Genomic DNA, 14,719 nt, shown 5'->3' on the forward strand with positions numbered 1-14,719 from the left:
GGAAAGGAGCAGTAGACGGCACAAAAGAAAAGAAACAAACAAAATATACTACACTAAATTAACAAAGCAAGACTCACACCTTACTAACAGAAATAAAGAAAATATATCTACTACTCTAACTAATCTCAAACAAAAATACATACACTGTGCCCGCCTCTATACTGGTGTTTCTAACAAACCATACCTGTGTGGGTGTTTATATAAGTGTGCACATGCTACTATCCTCTTACTCCATGGTGGCGATTTTCACAACTCTATTCATGATAATTCATGACAAAAGCCATCGCACAAACCCTCACCTCTCACATGAGAATCATGAGCTACAGTTTCTCAAAGGTCACACACACACAACCGTAAAGGCAGAAATGCTCATGTCGCCTCCCAGCAACTCCCAGCAACTTCGATTGGTCGATAGAATCCACCCGTGATGAGGCAGTCCACCTGGTAAACCAAAATTAACCAAAAGAGAAAACAACCTCCCCAAAATCCACAGTACACATAACAATGACATTCTTATGACTCAAGCATGGCTGGGAACACCATTTGTGTGATGGGGGACGTTCTCTCCATAGCTGCACAAGCAATATTGAGGGTGCTACCTGTAAGGGCGCCACCCAGACTTCCTCGGCGGAGTTGTTTCCCGTCTTCACTGAGCTGCCATTTGAATTTGTCTGGCTGGCCAGAGTCACTGGACACCTCTGGGCTGCTTGTCTTGCGGAACTGCATGCAGGGGGGGGGCAGGATGTTGTCCAGCTAGTGGAGTAGACAAGCAGATGGAGATCAGACAAGCCCAGTTTAATGTGAGAAACAGCACACGTCATGATAGTGTACATGTCTGGCTGTATGACAGAGAAAAGTGGTGTTTAGTGAATACAATAGATGCTTCACATTACTAACATTCAGACAGGAATGACAAAAATTACAAAAATTGATTTAGTTGACTGATTCATTGAATCAATTGAATCAGCAACCATGTGCTCTAAAATTTTAAACTGCACTGTAAATAACATGTGAATAAGAATTTCATGCTCTGTTTAAGCTCAGAATATTCACCTATTATGTAACGATTTACTCATTTTCTAGCTTTAATATACTCTTCCTACCACACATATATCAACAATCCATTTGAGTCACGTTGCTAGATGCAGCACTACATTCTAGACAGACAGACAGACAGACACACACACACACACACACACACACACACACACACACACACACACACACACACACACACACACACACACACACAGTGATTAACAACTGAGTGCTTTGATGAAAGCCAAGCACTGCAAAACATCACTTTATTTATTCTGCATCCAATGAAAGTCAATTTACAAGATGTGCTGGGGACAATCTCTGAAATGTAGTACTTTTTACAGACTAATTTCAAAGCAATCAGTCTGAAGATCATATATTGCAAACCTGTCAAAAATGTCCAATATCTTAGATATTTTAGAGAAGCTTCTAAAAGACTAAAGGTGTTTTGTTATTTTAAGTCTAGCCACCACACTGCACTCTTCCTGTATCAAAAATCTTAGCAACACAACATCCAAATCATGACCATATCTGCCCATAATCTCACAATCTCAAAATATTTCCAATATAGAACATAATTAATTCGAAAGCCATTAAATGTTGTCTAAAATGCAACGTCTGATGTTTTGAGAAGGGTCCTAGATAGCATAACCTTAAGGAACACATTCAACGTCAAATTCAAAACAGCTGTTTAGGATATAAAAAGCACATCGACAAGGACAGCACTAGAGGTGTCTTCAACTAAGTCATAGTCAAATCTGAATTGTCAGATTTTTCCTTTAGTCGACTAATAATTGAATCAGGGTTTTTTCCCTAGAGCGCATTAAACGGGATCCCGTTCTCATTCAGGACTTTTTTCCACTCCAAAGGAAAAACCTCAGATAAATGAATAAACATGGTAGGTTGGATTTATTCAGCATTTATTTATTTATTTTTAAATGAAACGTTAGAGAACATTACCAAAAAAAAAAGTCACCCACAGTGCGCATATCGAACATTGTCAGACAGGCACTGTGCAAAATGTCAAAAATATTTTAAATAAAAATATGCCTGCCTGAAAATATAAAAACAATTTGCCACACAACAGCAAAAAATAATAAGTAAAGGTTCAAGTAACAAGGTTTAAAAAGCAAACAACAACAAAAAATGTTTATAGGCCTACTTGCCGAGACACACCGCGACAAGACAACCGAAACAAACGGCTGAACTGTTTTTTTTTTTTTCGCGTGTTCAGCTCCGCTCATTTGGATTGCGACTGCAGGGTGTGATTTATTAATGTGTAGTAAGGAAGAAGCCTATTGTTAATGTGCACACATCATTTAAAATATTTATTAACAGAAATTAGGGTGATTTTATTTGACAAAAGGCTATAAATAACAAAAACAAAGACATTTCATGTAACAACTAATGCTTAGCAGCATCCTTGGGCACCCCCATGCAGTCAGAATGGTACATTCGACTATGACGTTCATAGTCGACTAGGGGTCCTCCAATCGAATAGTCAAATCAGCGACTATTGCAGGTCACCCCTAGACTGCACACTGCATTATTTATGCACAGCAGTATAAATCCCTTTTAATTTTTTTGTACTGGCATTTTGGTTCTAGACAAAAACAACTCTTCCACTGTCAACATCACACACCCTGCTCTACATGGTGTAATCGAATAGACTATTTTCTCATTGTTTGGGAAAGCTGAAAGGAACCTGTGTCCGTGTGAGAAACATTCAGTGGGATAAGAGTTGAAGAGCTTTCCTCCTAACCAAAGTAAACACTGAAGTGGTGAACTTGCCTGAAGTGGTGAACCACACTCTCCTTGAAGGCATGGGGTAAATGATCTGGGCTCAATACAGCTTTTTCTTCTATTCAAGTAGGCAAAATGTCTGACAGGTTTGGCAATCCATATTTGAAATTGGAAAACCCACCACCCACCACCGCCATGTCAACAAGAAAACATCTGACACACAGAACCATGCTACAGCACTCCATCCCCAGATGGAAGGGGAATAATTAATATGGTCCTGTGTCCTGAAAATTGAGGTGAGGACAGGGCACAATCCATGAAAGCTAGCCTAATTCTAAAGATAAATTACCCAGCCATGAAAGGAGTCAGAGGCTGGCAAAGGGAGCAGGTCCAGCATCCTCTGCTCATCTTCACCCTGTTCACATTTACTGCAGGTCCTTGCTCAGAGCTGAAGAACAAAACATGAAAGTTTAGGAGTAAACATCCTTGACTTTTTAAAGTTATTAAGACTATGCACATGTTTCTCTAATTCTAATTTGCTTTGTACAGAATTAGAATTTTTTGTTACTGAAAGAGCTGTTTAAAAAGAAAGAAATAAATAAAACTTTTTGAATGAACCATATTCATGCACTGCCAACGTTGGCAAACAGCTCAGCTCTAGTTTCACTACTCCATATAAACAACTCAAAGTTGGCAAACAATTAAAACACCCCACAAAAATGAACAAGCCAAAGAAAACACTAATAGGAGCACTTAAGCGCCTAAGTACATAGTAGGGCTCAGCAGTAATTGGCACCTCGTGTCACACCACGAGCCACATACATTTGCTAAAAGTCACCAGGTTGAGAGGTCAAGGTGTACCGCTGCTGCTTTCAGAAAGGACAGAGGGGAAATAATGTGCCCCACTGCAAACTAATGGTCATATTACCAACAATGATTTTAGTGTTAGCCTATTTCCCCATTAAAGAATATGCCTGTTACCCAGACAGTGAGCTTTTGGCTGTTGGACTCGGACCATATTATCTACCACGAGAGTTTTCCCATGCTATTATCATGGCTGTTTATATTTATGTTTAGGGATGCACGATAATATCGGTTGCTGATAATTATCGGGCAGATAATGGACAATTATGACGTCATACACATAATTCCGATAATTAAAATTTAACCGATAAAAAGGACAGATAATATAACATTTAAAACTGCTCGATTCTGGCGCATTTTCACCCTGTGGTTTTCCTCCTAACAATCCTCTCATCTCCACCGCCGCCCCTACAGCAAGTTTCTTGAGCTTGTAGTGATGTGACATTACTGCACGCATGCACGCCTTGTGTTAGAACCACTGAAACAACATGGCGTAGCCAACCCCCGTGTGGGCTGACTTCAGCATTTCAGAGACAAATGATTCACTCGCTATTTGCAACACATGTTCAGCAGAAGTGCCACGAGGGGGAAAAGGGAAGACAAGCTACAACACAACAAACCTTATAAGTCACTTAAGAATCCATCATCGCAGCAGCGTTTGGAAAGAATATGAAGCTGCTAGCTGTGCTAAGGCTAACTCTGTAAACAAACGGAAAGTGTCTGGACTGATACCTATTGACAAGGCATTTGATAAATGTAAAAAGTTTAACAGGAACGACCCACGAGCTAAAGGGATTAGCGACAAAAATCACAGAACTAATAGCATTTGCTGACCAGCCGTTTTCCTTCATAGAGGACCCAAGTTTTCAGGAGCTAATGCACTATTTGGAGCCATGTTATGAAGTACCCGTACCAGTCGGCGCTACTTTTCAGACACCTGTTTACCAGGTCTGTACCAGGTTATTGCAACACACATCCACTCTCTGCTTGATAAAAAAAAAAAACCGCAAAGTACATTAGTCTCACGACGGATATATGGACGTCTGATGTTAGTCAGGTGAGCATGCTAAGCTTGACTGCTCAATGGTTAGATGAAGATTTTACAATGAACAAGGCTACACTTCATTCCCAAGAACTCCCTGGATTACACACTGCTCAAGCCATTCAGAATGCATTTGAAAAAATGTTTCAGCGGTGGAATATAGAGAAAGAAAATGTGCATGTTGTGCTGCGGGACAATGCGCGGAACATGATCAAGGCGATGGATTTGTGTGGAGTAGCTAGCCTGGGCTGCATGGCTCATACTTTGCAGCTAGCAGTAAACGAAGCTGTGCTAAGTCAAAGGAGTGTTTCAGACTGTATTGCCATCGGACGAAAGATAGTTGGCCATTTCAAGCACTCTCAAGTATCCACTAGAGCTCTGGCGGAGTTGCAGACTAGACTTGGCATAACACCTGCGCGACTCCAACAAGACATACATATGCGATGGAATAGCACGTTTTATATGTTCAAAAGTCTGGTGCAGCAAAAACAGGTGCTTGCAGCATACGCGGTTGATAACATATTGCCCGCATCACTGAGCCCATTCCAATGGACTCTTATAGACAACATGCTGACCATTCTCGAGCCATGTGAACAGTTGACAAAAGACATTACCAGACCTACCGCTACGGCTGCAGATGTGATCCCTGTGATCCAAGCCTTAAAGTGTCTCTTAACAAAGACAGTTCCCACAGATCACGGTGTGAAAACGTCCTGTAAGATAATGGACACGGTACACGAGCTGACTAACACATGGCACTGCTTCTTTATTATGCACTTCCGCATAAGCACGCTCCTACGTGCCTTACGGAAACCCGCACAGGCACAACAGATGCGTTGTGAAAACACAATACATTACATCTTCCCTCTTTAAGCTATACAATGCACTTAGGCCTTTTCAGTTAACAGCACTATGTAGAACGGTGCAACGTACAAACTCAGGACAACTGAACTGTGATGCATGTTACGGCTATTGCCAGTAGAACAATGCTAATAATTTAAGTCAGGGCCTGCTAACTTGGAAGGAGAGGTTACTAGCACTTCACTTCCTCAAGGTGCCTTTACCACACCTGCCCCTAACTGCATTGAAGTCGTTTTGATGTAGTATTTACAAATTTAGTCTCTCTGGGCGTTTAATAACTCTGCCATGCCTGGTGACATACGGTTTCTGAGACTGTGTCTGGTTTAAACTAGGAGTCTTGGCGAGTGTTTGAGACTGTTCTGGAGAAGCAAGACACTGTGACTCCTTTCCAGCTGCTGAGTCTGGCTGATCTGTCCAACGCTCATCACACACATTGTGGCGTGAAGTGTTTGCCGCTTCTGTGCTGGTTCGGAGGTGTTGGCTGTTTCGCCTGAACATCTTTCCTGCGCTCTCTACGATGTAGGAACGTGGAGCACTGTGTGATTGAATTACTATGCCTGGGGACCATTTGTTACAGCCTGGGTACGGAGCCATCCTGACCTCATCACCTCCCTTTAAGGAAGCTCGTGGACCTGCTGCTTGCTTGCGGTCATAGTAGAACTTCTGAGTGTTTTTGCTTGCGTCCAGCAGACGCTTGACTTCAGAGGGATCGTAGGCTGCAGGCTTCAGAAGCATATGGGCTGCAGGCAGCTTATTGCGAGGCCGTCTGCCCATCAGCAACTGGGCCGGAGAGAGACCTACTTGCTCGAGGGGTGTCGTCCTGTAGTCGAGCATTGCAATGTGCTTGTCTGGTGCTTTGCTCCACAGCCTCTTCACCGTCTGCACAGCACGTTCTGCTTCGCCGTTTGAGTGTGGAGTATGGGGTGAGGATGTTTTATGCACTACCCCATATGCACTGCAAAACTGTTTGAACTCCTCTGATGCGTACTGAGGGCCATTATCTGTCCTCAAGGAGCTAGGGATGCCATGCCTGGCAAATTGTGACTTCAGAGCCTCTGTGACAGTGCGGCTACGCGTGTCCTTTAGCTCGTCTACTTCGACAAATTTCGAGTAGTAGTCCACAAGTAAGATATAGTGCTTACCTTCAAACTCAAACAGGTCTGAAGCTACTTCCTCGAATGGTAACTCTGGAGTCATTGTTGGTTTTAGTGGTAGTCTGGGCAGCCTATTCTGTATGTCTGCACACCTGGAACAGTTCCGGACTGTCTTTTCGACGTCTGCACTCATACCGGGCCAGTACAACACCTCACGGGCCCGTTGCTTGCACTTTACCATACCTAGGTGAGACTGATGAATGAGTTCCAGCATACGACTTCGCATGGAGGGAGGCACTACAATGCGTAATCCTTTGTACACTATGTTATCTGACACAGCCAACTGACTCCTGGAATCCCAGTAGGGTTGAACTACATTCGGAACATCTCTGCGGTGCTCTGGCCAGCCTTGCCGAATGACTTGTTGGAGAAGGTTCAATTCTTCCTTCGCGCATGTCTGTAGCTCTGTGTACTTCTGTTCACTGATGGAAATGAAGCTGAGCATTGAAACACATTCCAGGTAATTTATTTCTGGTGTGCACGTCGGCAGCTGCGCTCTAGATAGTGTGTCAGGCAATTCCATGTCCTGTCCTCTCCTGTACTTAACGGATATGTCGTACCACTGAAGCCGCAGGCGCATTCGCTGGATACGCATTGGCGTGGAAAGCAGTGGCTTCTTGAAAATGTCTTCAAGAGGTTTATGGTCATTCCAAACCGTGACGTGTTTACCTAGGATGTAGTGATGAAATTTTATGCAGGCATGAACAATAGAGAGCATTTCCTTCTCTATTTGCGCATATCGAGTCTCAGTGTCTGTTAGAGACCTAGAGGAGAACGCAATGGGCAGGTTGTTCTGCAAGAGAACAGCTCCGAGACCAGAGCTACTTGCATCACAAAAGATCTCAACTGGCTGAGCTGGGTCGAAGAATTTTAGCACTGGAGGACTACAGCATAAGGTCTTGAGAATCGCAAAAGCCTTCTGCTGAGCTGGCTGCCATGCAAATTCAACATCACTTCGTAGCAATTGCCTCAGTGGAGCACTCACCTCACTAAAATTTGGGATGAATTTGGACATATATGTCACAAAGCCCAAAAAACGACGAATTCCATCTTTGTCGTTTGGGGGTGGCATGTGCTGTACCGCTTCAACTTTGGATGGGTCTGGTTTTAGACCATCTGCGGTTATTAAGTGTCCAACATACGGTACACATGACTGGCGAATGTAACACTTGCTGAAGTTGAGTTTGAGATTATAATCTGCTGCTCTCTCAACCACTTGACGAAGAATCCTGTCATGCTGCTCCGTTGTGGGTGCGGCTATGAGAATGTCGTCCATGATGGCAGTGGCACCATCAATGCCTTCCAGCATTGCATCCATTATGCGCTGAAAGATTTCTGGCGCACATTTCACACCAAATGGTAATCTCAACCACCTGAATCTCCCAATTGGAGTGTTGAAGGTTGTAAGAAAGGACGAAACTTCATCCAATTCGATCTGGAGAAATCCGGATTTAGCGTCCAGGACTGAGAAGACCTTTGCACCTGGGATGGTAGAAGCTACTTCCTCTATTGTGCGCATCGGATAATGCTCCCTCTTAATGACTTTATTCAAGTCGCTTGGATCGATGCAGATCCTAATGTTGCCGTTGCGCATTACTGCTACCATGGAACTAACCCACTCTGTTGGCTGATTCACCTTGGTGATGTAGCCGCTGTCTACCATCTCACGGAGTTTCTGCACTATTTTCGTTTTGAGTGCAGCTGGTTGGCGACGTGCCGGATGAACCACTCCTTTTGCATCTGGATCAATTTTGATTGTATACTTGCCTGGCAGAGTTCCTGCGGTGCGTGCCAGTTCTGGAAAATCATCCAGTCCCTTTGACTGATTCCGCACAGTTGTATGTCCACTGTCACTAGCTGCGTCGCTAATGCTCGTTCCAAGTGAGTCCACACGAATGATTAGACCTAAAGCTTCTGCTGTGCTGCCACTTAACACGTTCTCTTGGTCAATGTTCATGACTTCAAACTCTGCTGTTGTTTCATGGTTCTTGTATCGCACTACAAGATCCACCGCACCTATTGGCTTTAGCTTATGATTTGAGTAAGAGCGCAGCACCTTGCACGAGTGCTTCATTTCACTCGTGTGCGTGAGAAGCTGATATTGCTTTACTGTCAGCGTATTACACTTAGCTCCAGTGTCTATTCTAAATTTTACATCTTGAGATGAAATTTTGACACAGACTACCCATTTGTCTGCATGAGCTGTTGGCTCTGCCTCTTCTGTTTGTGTCACATTTATGTCTAGAATGTCTTCTTCTGTCTCAGAGTACTGAACCGTTTCTACACTCAGAGAGCTTACTGAACGATTATGACAAACTACTGCCCAATGGTTTGGCTTGTGACAATAAGAGCAGACAGTACCTTTAGCAGGACACTTTCCTTGACTCCATTTGTGTTGAGGATGTTTACCACAGCTTTGGCAGTGCTTTTGCTGATTAGCTGGTGCTGTACTCTTTGCTTGGTGTGTGGGTTTTTGCCGTTTCTGAGCGAGCATTTGCTTACGAGGTGTTTGCATTTTTGTGGCTACTGTACATATTTGCGTATCCTCCTCCCTTACTATTTTCATCTGTTTTTGCGACATCTCATACTGTTGGGGAATTTCCACAGCTTTGGCTAACGTCAGGTCTTCGCCTTTGTCTAGCAATCTTTCTTGCACACGCTTTTCTCTGACTCCCGCTATAATCGCGTCAATAAGCATGTCGTCTGGGTCTGCATACTCACAGTCCATTAGCAATAACCTCAAGTCCTTCACGAAGTGGTCAAAACTCTCACTTGCACTTTGCTTTCTTTGTTTGAAACGATGCCTTGCTATCCTCTTATTTTTCCGTGGCCTTATATAGTTAGCAAACTTGTCGAGCACTTTGAATGGGTCTTCCTTCTCGTCAGCACTCCATTCGAGCGTTTTGTATATTTCTCTGCCCTGCTCACCGATCCATGTGCCTAGCCAGCCTGCGCGCTGCTTAGCTGTGAGCTCCGAAAGAGGATCTTCGAACACAAACGTAACGTGGCTCCTAAACCTCTCGAACTCCTGATATAAGTCAGCTGAATCCCAGTCTATTTTGGGGTGCTCAAACTGTGGGGTAGACATCGCTACTTAGGGTTCTGTTCTTGACAGACTTCTGACACCATGTAAGATAATGGACATGGTACACGAGCTGACTAACACATGGCACTGCTTCTTTATTATGCACTTCCGCATAAGCACGCTCCTACGTGCCTTACGGAAACCCGCACAGGCACAACAGATGCGTTGTGAAAACACAATACATTACAGTCCAAGACCACTCTATTAGACGCCATTAACACACGTTTTGCGCACATTGAAGCAGAGCCACTGTATGTACTAGCAACAATTTTGAACCCCAGATACAAGGACCGCTACTTCAGTGCAAACAAACGTCAAGCAAGAGAAATTGTGCATGAATATATGCCATTTATGCAGAAAAAAATTGTTTTATTACAATTAGAATGTGCTGTTTTTTTGCAGAATGTGCAATCAACAATATTGCTGCATGTTTCATTGGTTAAATCAAAGCTATTTACTTGTATATTTTTTTCTCTTAGATATTTAAAAAAACAGTTATCGGTTTATTATCGGATATCGGCTACAAGAGACAGGAAATTATTGGTTATCAATATCAGCTGTGAAAAACCATTATGGTGCATCCCTATTTATGTTGTATGGTGTCTTGCCACCTCTTTCTCTCACTCTCTCTCTTGTTCTATCTCTTTACTTATTCTACTATCTCCTGTGCCGCTTCCTGGCCCTTCTCAAGTTTTCCTCCCCCTGTTATATTCCCATCAGTTCTGCTTTTGTTTTGGGAAGGTTTTGTACTTTGCGGCATTTGCCTGCTAGCCAGTTACATCCCATGGCGTCTGAAGTTCATTGCTTATGCGTTGAGTTTCCCATGTCTTTTGTGTTTGCCTTTTGTATTTTCTCCCGTGCTTTTACAATCAAGTTTATTTTGTTACGTGTTGATTTTACTCCACATTTTTTGGGTTCAGTGTTTGCCACCGCTCACTGAAAAAATGGGAAAACGGGGGTTGTCCATTTTGTAAAACAAATTTATGTTAAAGTATAATGTTTTTATTGTGCTGTTTCCCTAAACATGATTCAATCATGAAACATCCTCATAAATAGACTTGTTAGATGGACATGTTTCAATCATGACCACATTACATGAAATAGTTGCAATGTGTGGAAAAGCTCCTCCTACTTTTTAAATTACCCCTCCCAATCCTTTGCCCAGGAAAAGCAGTTATACTGCAGAAGAAGAAGGCCCGATTTTGTCAGTGCTGCCTGGAACTTTAAGGAGGCAAGGTGAGTCTTGTTTTTTTATTGGTTTAATTGTTTTATAGTTTATAGTATGTAGACTATTAAAGTAAGTTGATGCTGTGTTTACAGAAAAAGGTGCACCCCACCACACGTTTAGTCATTAGCATTAGCATGTAAGCTAGGCTATGGCTAGACTCTATATTAGCTTTTCGTGGCGCCTCACAATTAATTTCAAGAATGCCTAATTCACTTTCATCATTACGCCCTGCTTTGACCCACCTTGTGTGTGTGTTAATCGGTTGTATCTGAATTTAAGCAGCGCTTTAAGTTGTTTGGTAATCACCATTACCCAATACCAGCACTTTAAATATGCCATACTGGGACTTTTTTTCCCACTGTGGAGGTTGCACCTGCACGTGCTCGCTCTGGCCCATCACGGTGTGCTCTTGTGGCATGAAGCTGAATGATTAACACATGGTAGATTGCGCCCTCCTAATTTCCAGAATAAATAAGTGCAAATATTTTTTTCTTTCAGGTGCTCTGCTAGAATAATGCAATGAATGGCAAGCTTGCCTGTTTCAAAGGCTCTGTAGTATATGGTACGTATAGTATAGAGTACATATAGAGTAGTTGGTTTTAAAAAAGTCAAACAATTTTCTTTAATGAATAGGGAAACAAATGGATTTATACTGGTTTGTGACTCAATTAACTATCATTAATGCACATTTTAACCAGTTTTGTTCAGTTTATTAAACAAGAAAGGGTAAACACCACCTTAGATTAAACTTTAGTTTAACCTCTTTTTGAGAACAATGTTAATTTGTAACAACAAATGTGCTTTTAGCCACAAGGCAAAGGCCCTGCTTTTGCCATTAAAAAGCCAAGGCGCTCTGAAGTGAACTATTGCCACCCCCATCCCCCCCATCCCACAGGAGAGACTGAGGAAACTTTAGAAACACTTCGAGTGGAACTTAAAATGGATGTAAAAAAAGAGGAACGGCAAAGAAACAGTGCATCGAAAAATGGACAATACGTTCTCATACAGAAGATTAAAGGTAGTTCGGGAAACACCCATGGTACAAGATTTCCAGGAACAGTGGCCTGCGCTCTTTGATGTGTTTGAGGTTTGTAGAATGATGATGAAATGTACTGAATTGAAGTTGGTTCAGCCAAAAAAATATTTGTTGTCTATTTTTTCAGATAAACGCTGAATTCAAGAGAATCACCACTCTGCCATTGCAGTCCTGGTTCCTCTCGCAGCTAGACATTCTGTCTTCCAAACTTATTGCTCTCTATAAGAAAGAGGTGGACTAATAGGCAAACAACTGAAGTAAGATGGAAAAAAAAGATTAATTCATTTTTTGATTAGGAAATGTCGTAATTTCAAATCTGTCCACACATCCTCTAGGAAGATGTCGACCATGGGCGTGAAAGTGTTCTGAAGGGCCTTTGTGTGTACCTCAATAAAGACCCCGAACATCTGATATGACAGCATGTAGTGAGAATTATGAAACTGCTAGAATTTTTAACATCTCTAATAGTTGCATGACCTTTTTAATTATTTATTATTAGGGGTGACCTGCAATAGTCGCTGATTCGACTATAGTCGACTATACCCCCTAGTCGACTATGAACGTCATAGTCGAATGTACCATTCTAACTGCATGGGGGTGCCCAAGGATGCAGCTAAGCATTAGTTGTTACATGAAATGTCTTTGTTTTCATTATATATATATAGTCTTTTGTCAAATAAAATCATCCTAATTTCTGTTAATAAATATTTTAAAATGATGTTTGCGCATTAACAATAGGCATCTACCTTACTACACATTAATAAATCACACCCTGCAGTTGCACAATCCAAACGAGTGGAGCTGAACACGCTACAGAATACACAGCATCTGCCGAGATTATAATGGCTACTAAAAAACTTCAAAAGTATTTTGAAAAAGATAACGATGAATCAAACAAAGTAAAGTGCAAGTTATGTCATCAACGTCTTTCATTTCGCACGACAACAACCAACATGGCATACCATTTAAAACAGGTAAGACAAAAAAAAAAAAAAAAAAAACATTTCAGGCGTTTGTCGTTTCGGTCGTCTCGTCTCGGTGCGTCTCGGCAAGTAGTACTATAAACATTTTTTGTTGTTGTTTGCTTTTAAACCCCGTTACTTGAACCTTTCCTTATATTTTTTTGCTGTTGTGTGGCATTTTTTTTTATATTTTCAGGCAGGCATATTTTATTTAAAATATTTTTGACATTTTGCACAGTGCCTGTCTGACAGTTCGATATGCGCAATGCGCACTGATGGTTAATGTTGTCTAACATTTCATTAAAAAAATAAATAAGTAAATAAATAAAAGCTGAATAAAGCCAACCTACCATGTTTATTCATTTATCTGAGTGTTTTAGGTTTTTACTTTGAAGAGGAAAAATGTCCTGAATGAGAACGGGATCCCGTTTAAGGTGCTCTAAGTAAAAAATAAATAAGTAAACCCGATTCGACTATTAGTCAACTAAAGGGAAAAGCTGACGAATCAGATTCGACTATGAAAATCCTTAGTTGAATACACCCCTATTTATTATACATATGATAATTATCATATCTGGCAACACTGATTACTGCTTCCTATAGACTGCATATATTGCCGAAAGGAAGTTTATCTGATGTGAAAACGTAAATCTGTCAATATGTGTTTGATAACTCTGGCTTTCTCAAGAACCCAGATGTGTGTGGCACAAAAATCTGAATTTTATTGAACTGAAAGTGAAAGTAGTCCATTAAATTGTTAAATTCAATTTCAAAGTGAAAGTAGTCCATTAAATTGTTAAATTCAATTTCAAACCAATGCATTCAATTTCAAATTATGCACATGCAGATTTAATCTGAGGAATTCAAATTCAGTTTCTGCTGGCACAAGTTTTTGTGATTTTTCATCTAGATCAATTTTTAGCAGTTTACATACTTTTAGCTTTTCTTAAAATTTGACTAATTATTGGATAAAGTAATTTTTATCAATGCCAACTAAATCTGAAAGTTAAATATATTGCCTTTTAAGCTACTAATGTTTATGTGAATGAGTGAATTTTGCATTTAGCTCATATGGTCTGGTTGCTTTAGATTTATTTAAATCTTTTTTTTGTCAGGGAGTAAGTGATACAGCCTTTGAAGAATCAGTTGAGGAAACTACAGTGGGGATCTTCACGGTGAAACAACAGGAGGTGCAGCCTACTCCAGACCATGTAGGAATTATCCTGGAAGACCAAACTGTTATCCAGGATTTAGACAAGGTTGCTGTTGCACTACTGTTTGGCCTCCTGTATGCAGTAAGGGGTATGATGTTCCATATAACACCCCAGAAAGTTGGCCGTTTATAAAAGATAGACATAACTTTGATTTGTGGGTCCATCTGAAATGTTTATTTATTTATTTTTGTCAGACTTTTGTATCGGTATCTGAACAGAGGGGTTATGTGGCATGCACTTTGTTTTTCTACTTTGTCAGTGATCCTTGGTTTGTCTGAAAAACCTGCTCTAAACCGCTAGGATGTAGACTCATCTGAATGTTGACTATTTTGTATTAAAATGTTTGGCTTATTGGAAAATGTTATCACCTGTTTTATTTTATTCTTGCTGCAGTGTACTACTTTCAAAAGGTTTAGGCTATATAAGATGGATTTGATAGATTAACACCAAATCTATATTGCGATACATTTTAGGTTGTTACCACATAACTAC

At 41.2% G+C, this 14,719-nt stretch overlaps 1 protein-coding gene across 3 annotated transcripts in view; it reads right to left on the minus strand.

Annotated features, from left to right (window-relative positions):
* The window catches only part of mast4 (microtubule associated serine/threonine kinase family member 4), a 170,165-nt gene that overhangs the window by 129,815 nt on the left and 25,631 nt on the right, over positions 1 to 14,719 (minus strand). For all 3 annotated transcript variants that reach the window (XM_077012052.1, XM_077012051.1, XM_077012050.1), the window contains exon 2: positions 600 to 753. In XM_077012052.1, the coding sequence (XP_076868167.1) occupies positions 600 to 753 (154 nt within the window). The remainder of the gene's footprint in view (positions 1 to 599; positions 754 to 14,719) is intronic.

The sequence above is a fragment of the Brachyhypopomus gauderio genome, chromosome 7, assembly GCF_052324685.1.
Source record: "Brachyhypopomus gauderio isolate BG-103 chromosome 7, BGAUD_0.2, whole genome shotgun sequence".
Classification (NCBI taxonomy): domain Eukaryota; kingdom Metazoa; phylum Chordata; class Actinopteri; order Gymnotiformes; family Hypopomidae; genus Brachyhypopomus; species Brachyhypopomus gauderio.